This window comes from Cynocephalus volans, chromosome 16, assembly GCF_027409185.1.
Source record: "Cynocephalus volans isolate mCynVol1 chromosome 16, mCynVol1.pri, whole genome shotgun sequence".
Taxonomy (NCBI): Eukaryota; Metazoa; Chordata; class Mammalia; order Dermoptera; family Cynocephalidae; genus Cynocephalus; species Cynocephalus volans.
Window position 1 is genome coordinate 15,416,691 of NC_084475.1, and position 9,660 is coordinate 15,426,350.

At 48.3% G+C, this 9,660-nt stretch overlaps 1 protein-coding gene across 1 annotated transcript; it reads right to left on the reverse strand.

Annotated features, from left to right (window-relative positions):
* Positions 1–4,888: 4,888 nt before the first annotated feature.
* Positions 4,889–9,393, reverse strand: LOC134364457 (CMRF35-like molecule 5). The gene is made up of 4 exons (XM_063080374.1): positions 9,333–9,393; positions 7,663–7,992; positions 6,100–6,196; positions 4,889–5,000 (listed from the first exon to the last, which is right to left on the reverse strand). The coding sequence occupies exons 1-4, from the start codon at positions 9,391–9,393 to the stop codon at positions 4,889–4,891; spliced, it is 600 nt and encodes a 199-aa protein (XP_062936444.1).
* Between the last annotated feature and the right edge of the window lie 267 nt (positions 9,394–9,660).

Below are 9,660 nucleotides of genomic sequence, written 5' to 3' on the forward strand. Positions count from 1 at the left end.
ACAGGGAATGAATAAAGAGTGAATGAGAGATAAGGAAACAGTCAGAAGGTGCTGACAATGTTTCACAAGAAGCTCTGAGAAGGAACATGGAGAGAGATGAAACAACAGCTGGAGAGGGCTGGGGGCAAAAAGGAATGTTTTTATTAAAAGACAGACCATTGCACTATGCTGCCAGGGTAAGTGGGCAGGTGTGCTGATAAATTTGTCCTTGTCGATAGGCAAGTCTCCAGGATGTCATTGTGGTGCTCACAGAACTTGAAATCCCAGCAAAAACATACATTTAACTGCATAAAATTAAAATCATTTGGGTGTTTTTTTTTAAAAAAAAAAAAAAAAAGACAACAAAACTGGAAAAACTAAAATGAAAATGCCCAAAACATAAAGAGCCTTTACAAATCAAAATGAAAAATACTAAAACTCTAAAGGAAAAATTGTCAAAGACCATGAACCCACAATTCTCAAAAGAAGAGATACAGAAGGCTGATATTCAGAAGAAAAAAAGGTTAACCTCACTGATAGTCAAACACATGGATATATAAAAACAACAAAATTATTAATTTACCCAAATTAGTCAAGATTTTTTATGGTAATACTCAGCCAAGGCAGCAACAGTTGTGTGCCGTGGGAACCGTGTGCTGCAGGTGGTACAGTGCCTTGCTCTGCAGAGTACAGCAGCAACCAGCCTGGAGAATTCCAGACAGCCTCCCTCTTTGCCCCATAGTACCACTTCCTATAATCTATCCTAAGAAAAAAACTGGAAGCATGAACGTACAGTAGTAAAAAACTTAAAGGACTCTAATTATTCAACCATAAGAAACTATATAACTACTATAGGTAAGTAGATAGGTAGGCAGGTAAAGAGCCAAGGACTGGATCTAAGAGCAAACAGGCAAATGACAAATATAGTGTCCTACAGATTCTCTTATGCATGAGCACAGAATGCAGCCCTGTTCTTAACAGCAAAATCTGGCAACAATCCCAATGCCCCTCAGCAACAGACTGGATAAATACACTGTGGTACGTTCATGCCGTGGAATCCTACTCAGCAATGAAAATGGAAAAACCACAGCTGCGATATGATGACTTGTCAGAATAATGTTAAGGGAGAGAAGTCATGAAATAAAATATACAATACGATCCCATTTATAGAAAGTCCCAAAGCAGGCAAAACTAAACTATCATATTTAGGGATATATATAAAGGTGGTAAAATATTTTTTTAAGTAAGAAAATGATTTATAGGAAGTTCTAAAACAGACAAAAGTAATATATAGGGAATAAAAATCAGACTGATGGATGACTGGGGTTAGGGGTAGGGGGTTGTCTATAAAGGCACAAGACAAAAGTTTCCAGGGTAATTGGAAATGTCCTATATCTCGATCGTGGTGTTGGTCACATACGTATATTAATTCATAAAAACTCATTGAACTATACATATAAAGTGGGTACATCTTATTATATACAGAAAGTATACTACCATAAAGCTGAGTTTTAAAATCAGGGGAATGAATATCATAAATATCAGGGTAATGGATACTTCTAGTGGGGAGGGAGAGGGTGTGTGAACAGGAAGGGGATTTCTGGGGTACTGGCAACGTTCTATATTTTTACCTCTTTGATAGTTATATAAACATTTGCTTTCTAATTATTTTGGAAACTGTAAACATGTTTTATGCAATGTTCTCTATGTATATCTTATAAATAACTGCGTATATATGTGCAATTAAATATACATATATATGCAAAAATATATATCAAGGTAGTAATGTCTATGGGATTTTGTGGAATAAAATCAAAGCCCAAGAATGCTATACCTGATAAAGAACAGAAAGTTGTTTTAAAAATGCAAGGACTCCAAATGCACACCACTTATTCATTCTTTCTTGGAGAGGAAAAAAAAAAAAAGGCTTAAAGAACTCCACCCAACCAACTGAGAAATCAGCTCAAACAAATAATTTAGGTTTGAGGAAGATGCGGTATAAAGAAAATAATGGTGGAAAATAAAATCATTTACATTTTAAAATTTATGTCTCAATCATCATTATTAGTATGATTATTATGTTTATTGAAAAATGATAAAATTAATTCTTGAAAAGAAGATTCACATAATTTTTAAAAAATATTCATGAAAGGGCCGAGCCCGTGGTGCACTCGGGAGGGTGCAGCGCTGGGAGCGCAGCGACGTTCCCGCCGCGGCTTCGGATCCTATATAGGAATGGCCGGTGCGCTCACTGGCTGAGCGCCGGTCCCGAAAAAGACAAAAAAATAAATAAATAAATATTCATGAAAGTAAGCGTCTGGGGCTCAGAGCCCGGAGTGGCAGGTACTTCTCACTTCCCGTTGAGGTTCTGGGGAAGAGAATAGTGGCCAGATCAGTAGGTTCTGTTTAACCACTGAAGGGTGTGGCCTCCCTCCCTGGGCAGGACTCTGACAATAAGTGGAAAGTCAAATGTTCCAGGCCACAGCAGAGTGGGCAGCTGGCCACACGGATGTGGGATCTGGAGCTTTGGGGGACCAGAAGAGGCTGGCCAGGGTTCCTTGGAACAACAGTAATTGCTGCTCTTACCTGAGCATGGTGCTAGGCACTTCACCCAGGTTATTGCTAATGTTCACAGCAAAGCTGTATGGCAGGTAGCCTTATCCCCACTTCACAGATGAGGAAACAGAGGCTCAGAGAGGCCCTGCAACCAGAGGTCATCTAACCAAGCTCATGAATCTCCATTTATTTGCTGTCTTTTGGGATTTTGAGGAAAAGCCAATGGAGGAAGCAGGAAACCTTCTTATAAAGGAGACCAAGAGCTCCACAGCTAGGAAAGAGGGAAATTGCTTTCCCAAAGGAAGCACAGCCTTGTCCCCATCCCTATTGCCCCAAGGCCCTTATCAGTGCCTCCCAGCTAGAGGTCACAGGCTGGACAGTGCACACAGCAAGGCTTAAAAGGACATGAACACCACTGTGCAGACACATCCTGTCTGAGCAGCTTGCGGCCTGCAGGGCTCTGCCTGCTCAACCCCTCAGTGACTGAGCACACGGGCTTCTTCCAAATGGAGGAAACAGCCAGAGGGAAGAGGCTTAGCACCTAGAAGAGAAGGCTTGTCTTATCCTCTTATCCTTGTCTGCCCACCCACACTAGAGGGCAGGTGGAAGCTGGGGCAGTCCAAAGACAAGCACAGAAAGCATAATTAGTCATGGGGAAATTCAAATCAAAACCACTTCACACCCTCTACCATGGTTAGAATCAAAACGTCAGATAACAACAAGTGTTGGCGAGGCTGTAGAGAAGTGGAACTCCCATACACTGCCTGTGGGAATGCGAAATGGTGCGGCCACTTTGGAAAACAGGCTGGCAATTCCTCAAAGAATTCAATTTGGAGTTACCATATGACCCAGTAATTCCACTCCTATAATACCCAAGAAAAACAAAAATGTATGTCCACACAAAAACTTGTACCCAAATGTTTATAGCCACTTTATGCTTATGACTCAAAAAGTACAAACAACCCAAATGACCATCAACAGATGAATGGATAAACAAAACAGGGTATAACCATACACTGAATATGAGGGTACTTCAAAAAGTTTGCAGAAAAATAGAATTAAAAGATAGTGCAAATCTTTCCATGAACTTTTGAAGTACCCAGGTATTATTCAGCCATAAAAAGGAATGACGCACTGACACATGCTACATCATGGAGGAGCCTTAAGAACATCATGCTAAGTGTGAAAAGCCAAGCACAAAGGGTATGAGAATGGCTTTCTTCAACTAGAAGTGAAGTGGTGACTAACAAACTAATAGCCTGTTGTCACCTGTCCAGGGGACAGTGTCAGAGGTCCTGGACAAAAGTGCCTGACCTAAGAGGCAGTCTGCAATTGGATAACCAAAAACTCCACCTTGAGTCTCACCTGCTCCATATTTTTACAGGTAACTTGGATGAAGACATAGAAGGCATGTGTGACTCTTCTGGAGGTCATAGAAGTCCAGGGGATGGGGAGAGGGGGTCATAAAAAGGAACAGATGAATTGTCACCTCTGTACCCAGGGCATCAGGGCTGAATTAGGAAGGAGAAAGCAACTCCTCCCCAGGGGCAGAGGCCACTGAGTATGGAGGACAGAGGGACACAGAGAGGCAGGCATTGGAGGGCTCAGTCTGGAGCTGGGTCCCTTCATGCCTGGCCATTGCCCTCCAGAAGGAGCTGAGCCCAGCTCTGTTTGCAGCTTGTCACCAGGAAACCTTCCTCCCAGCAGTGATGCATATAGGGTGGAGCTCCCAGCTGCCCTTTGAGGCAAGGCCTCCATCCTTCCTCCCCTCACCTATTACTGTGTGTGTTGGCCACTGTGCGTTCAGAGAGACCTGGGTATGGCTCTCCAGGGACTAGCACCACCTTCCCCCATCCTGCCCTGGATCAAGCAGGAGTCCCCAGAAGTCTGGCTCACTCATCCCAGGTCTCCCACCTGCCCACCCCTCCTCCCTGCTGCCCTGGAGCCAAGCCAGTAATTGCAAGGGCAGCTCCACTTGGGGTCCCTCCTACGTGGCCAGTGCCCTCCATGTATTGTCCCCATTATATACAAATCCAAGAAACAGAAGATGAAAGCCACCAAATAGCCTCTCCTGGGCCTCATGCTAAGCAGTGGCAGCACTGGGTTTGCACACTCATCCATCCAACTCCACAGCCTATGTCCTCGCACCATGTCCACTCTGCCAGGCCACTCCAGGAGAGTGTCTGGCAAAGGAGACTCAGCTCCTGGGTGCAAAAGTCTCTCGCAGGGCCGAGTCACTGAGGGTTTCACATCCCAGGGACAGGGTCAGAGTTGAGAAGCCAGCTACTGTCACCAGACAGGGAGCAGCTGGAGTGGGAGTCACAGTTTCTCAGGGACAGCTGACCACCGCCCCTCAGAGGCGACGCTGAAGCCAGGCCAACCAGATCACAGCATAGCTGAAGCCCAGAAGGAGGACCACCTTCAGCAGGACCAGGAACAGGAAGCTTGCAGAGATCAGGAGGGGCCTGGTTGAGGAAACAGGAGTCAGAGAGAAAGCAGCAATGACACAGACAGACAGACAACCCCTGTGTTCCCCACCCTTGGGCCCTAAACTCAGGACATGAGTCACAGACCATCATCAGCCCCCCACGCTGTTTCTGATAAGTTGTTCCCCAGAGGTGGGCCACAGAGAGAAGGGAGAGCAGGAGAAAGGATGGCTCGCAGTGGGCCGGGCTCACGTGCACCAGCACTGGACATCACACTGCTGAGGCCATCTCGTGTTCCCCACAATGGCCCTACAAGGCAGTGCTGCTGTTATGCTTGTGGCAGATTGAATTTTTCAAAAATGGCCACAGCAGAATTTCTGGTCTCATGTGCTCTTCCCAAAGCTTGTCATAGCCCTAATAAGAGGGAAAGTGTATTTCCTCTCCTCTTGAACCTGGGCGGCCTTGTGACTCCTTTGACTAATAGAATAAGCTGGAGGTGATGCTGTGTAGTCACAGAGGCATGTAGCCCCCGCCTGGCTCTCTCTCAGGACGCTTGCTCATGAACCCAGCCGCCATACTGTGAGGAAGCCCAACCACATGCGGCCGTTCCAGCCCACAGCCCCAACTGACGCAGATGGGTGAGCACCAGGCAAATAAGTGAAAGCTTTTTGGTGATTCCAGCTCCCAGCATGTGAGTCTTCCAGCTAAGGCTCCAGTCATCCTGCAGCAGAGACAAATTGTCCCTGCCATACCCTGTCCAAATTCATGAATTCATGAACATAATAAATAATTATATTATGCTACCAAATTTTGCCTTAAAACAGCCATAGTAACTAGAATAATCCTCATTTTATAGATGAGGAAACTGAGGCACAGAGAAATGAAGTAGCTTGCCCAGTGTCACCACACTGCTAGTAAAAAGTAGAGCTGGAATAGGAACCCAAACATTGGACACTAGCCTCTCACACATAGAAACAGGAAACAGAGCAGAGAACTGAGACAGAGGTCAGGTACAGGGGGCCTTGGGCTCTAGCTGGGACCTGAAGCAGGTACTAAGGTATCACACCAGGGCCAGGGGTTACCCCAGCTTCAACATCGCCATCAGGGGGAACCCCTGCTGGGGCTGGGCTTTGCTCACCAGGCAGGGAGGCCAGGGCTGGGCATGTGGCTGGTCATGGCCAGGGCTCTTGTGCTGGCCGACGTCTCAGAAGTGCTCACTGCAACTGTCCCTGAGCCTGCAGACAAGGTCACAAGTCACTCTTTGCCCCAACCTGAAATGGCTCAGGATCTGCAGCTGTCATGAAACTACAGGGACCCTAGGCAGAGAAGGTCAGTGCAGAGAGCAGAGGGTCCTTGGGAGGTTGGAGAAGTGGCCAGGCCTGCCAGGAGAAGCCCACCTTGCTCCCTCTGGAGCCCCCAGCCACATTGTATCCAGGACACAACAGGCACTGAGTGATGTCTCCTCAGCAACGGGCTGCTGGGAAGAGGGAAACTCAGGGGCTTCAGCTAGCCCTGCAGGAAGCACCCCAAAAGGCCCTTTGGGAAGAGGTGCTGGCACATTCCTGGCCCTGTAGGAACTGTGGAAGCCCAGTGAGCATCCCAGGGCGGGACCAGACCCACCTCTTTCCCTCACACATAGACACAGTTCAGGCAGAAGCTCTTGTGTGGATTTGAGCATGGCCTGTCCGGTGGGGGCCAGAGTAAGGAAACTAATTACACACAGATGTGCTAATGTTGGGCTAAAAAGGGCCAAGAGGGAAGGACTGGGTGACCCAGGGGAAGCCATGGGGTCAGGGGGAGGTGACACAGCTTAAATGCCACCTCCTCCAAAGGCACTCCTGTGTGCCATGAATCTACAGTAGCCCCCACAATAACACCATGTAGTCCCTGCCTCAGGCCTCCATAACTCCTGCATTGCACTTGTCACCATCTGTATAGATGTGAGCAACTGCAGGCCTGTGATGGGCTCTCCCACCCGCCAGCGTTCCCAAGCGCCTCTGCGCTCTGTGCCCTTCTCTCCCACCCTCCACTCGGGAAACACATCAGCCAGCCCCCCTCCACACCCCCTCAGCTGGGAGCCTCATGGGGGCAGGGGCTGGGACTGTCTACTGCCCACCCCACCTTGTATCACCAGACCAGGTCCATAACAGACATGCAATGAAGGTCTTTAATAAATGAGAGCAAGAACCAAGGGGACAATCTAGAACCTGGATACAAGATAAGTTTTCTCCCCTGGAGCCTAGAGATCTGAAAAAGAGAGCTGCCGCTTTGACATGGCCCTGACGACAGCACCAGTAGCTTCCAGCCAGTAAGTCCTCGCCACCTGCCAGCCACTGTAGGCATCAGTGCTTTACACCTATCAGCTCGTTTAACACAACCACCCTGTGAGGCAGTACTCTTATTACTCCCATTTTACTACTAGGGAAACTGAGGCACAAGCAGGTTAAGTAACTTGCCTGAGCTCTCACAGCCAGCAAGTAGCAGAGCTGAGATTTGAGCCCAGCAGCCTGACTCCAAGGCCCACCTGTCCACACCTACAGGCAGACACGGATGCACACTCTTCCACACGCACGTGCATGTGCTCAGGTATGTTCCTCACCCCCTGGGCAGCCAGTCCTGGGGCCCGGGCTGGACCCATCCTCCACCCCTCAGCAAGAGAAACCCTGGCCCACGCCAGGCAAAGGGAGTGGGGAGAGATTACCTGGAAAAACAGTCACTGCCACCAGGTCCTGGGGGCCACTTGTGGGCCTGTCTACCCCACACCAGTAAGTGTCCGCATCTCCCTTCTCCACGTTCTCCATGGTCACGAGGAAACGGTGCTCTCTGGGGATGTCTCTGAGGGTCACTCGGCCATGCCTCACCTCCTTCTCTGCCTGTGTCGTCTCAATGACCCGAACACAGTCCTTCCAGTTGGCCCCTCGGCACCAGAACTTCCTGTGGCCTTCCTCTCCCTCACTGTACCGGCACGTCACCAACAGCGTCCCTCCCACTGCACCTTGTAACACCCTGGGGATGCTCAAAGTGAAATAGCCTGAAAAACATATCCACACACCCTCAGCCAGTGTGTCCTGGGAATCTGGGTCCCCAATGCCACCCCTCACCATGACCTGCAATGGACAAATAGACTACCCTCCCATCCCTGGGTGTCCCCCCGTGTCCTCACATGCTCACCCCTCTACAGGAACCACAGATAGTCGTGCAAACACAGGCCACGTGGGCAGCTGTGCTTCCCTATGGTTCTGTGAGCAAAACAACTCTTCTGCTGCTTCTCTTGGAGAACAGAAAATCCTCCCCATATAGCAAATTAACCACCTGCACAGACACACATACTCGTCCTTGCTGCAAACCCTTTCTCCACGCTCCCTTCTTTCCCCAGGCTATTTTGACCTTCTTGGGTCTCTGCAGGTGATGTCAGTGTGAGCCCCCTTTCTTGGTGATTTTCACTCCTCTATGGGCCCCCCTCGACTCCCCAGCATTCAGTGGGGGGTGAGAGAAAGTTGAGCGAGCGTCCAGCCCCTGGACCAGCACCATGATCCTTACAACAGCTGACACTGACTTAGGGCTTAGGAGGGACGGGGCACTGTTCTGCGCTCTTTACATGTGTCGATGGGTTTAATCCTCAGAGCAGCCCCCTGGAGAACATACCTGTGATGTCCCCACCATGACCAGACGTCATTAATTCCACTTAACAAAACCATCCAATTGCCCAAGTTAACACGCATTGGGTAGGTGGCATTTGGAACTGGCATATGGATCTCACAGTGCGCTTTCTTCATAAAGTCCTTAGAGTGAAACGTCTTTAAGTAGAGACAGAGCGAAAGAGGGAGGGAAGGAAAGAGGCTTTCTCTCCCAAGCTACAGGACTGAAGCTGAGACATCTTGTCTCTGAGCAAGGACCCAGCCCTGGGTACTCTAGTCTTCACCAGATTTCGGAGGGATGGGTGAGGGGTAGAGGATGCTTTTCCTCTAGCCGGGGGAGCTTGGCGGAAGCAGCGATGTTGCTGGGATGGGGATTAATAAGAGGCACTGGGCAAAGGCTGAAGAGAACTTTGTGCTAGCCTTAAACCAAGCCCTTTCTCACCCTGACAAGGACAGCACACAATTCCACACCTGGAAGCCCCTTTTCCAATAGTAGTTTATGCCTCGAATCAGGAAAAGGTGGATTTGTGGGACAACTATCCCAAGGATAATTTTACCCTTCTCCATTCGTAAGGGAGGACATGTGAGAAAATAAAGGTAGGACACACTTGGAATCTTCTAGAAAGATTCCCCCAGGACTCTATACCTCCTTTACAGGTCTCTCTAGACAGATCTTCCTTCTTCCCATCAGCTCAACAGACAAGACATTCCCTGAGTCTGAGGTTCCACTTACCTGGGAGGCACAGGAGCAGGAAGGCCCTGGAAAGATACAGCTTCTGGCCTTGCGGGGCCATGCTCGAGCATATCTGCAGGAGGAATAAACACCAGGCCCTTGTGCTCTCCACAGATCAGAGCCACATCCTTGCTTCTTTTTTTTTTTTTTTTTTATTCCTCCTTCCATTCCTACTCTTGCTATTACGTCTCTTCTTGACTTTCCAAACCAATAGTTCTCAAAATGAATAAAGATTCCCAGAAAACTTTTTAAAGTACATGGGGTAGGGGAAGTGGTATAAAATTTTTTGGACTTGAGGTATTTGATAACTAACCTGGAAATATCAGAT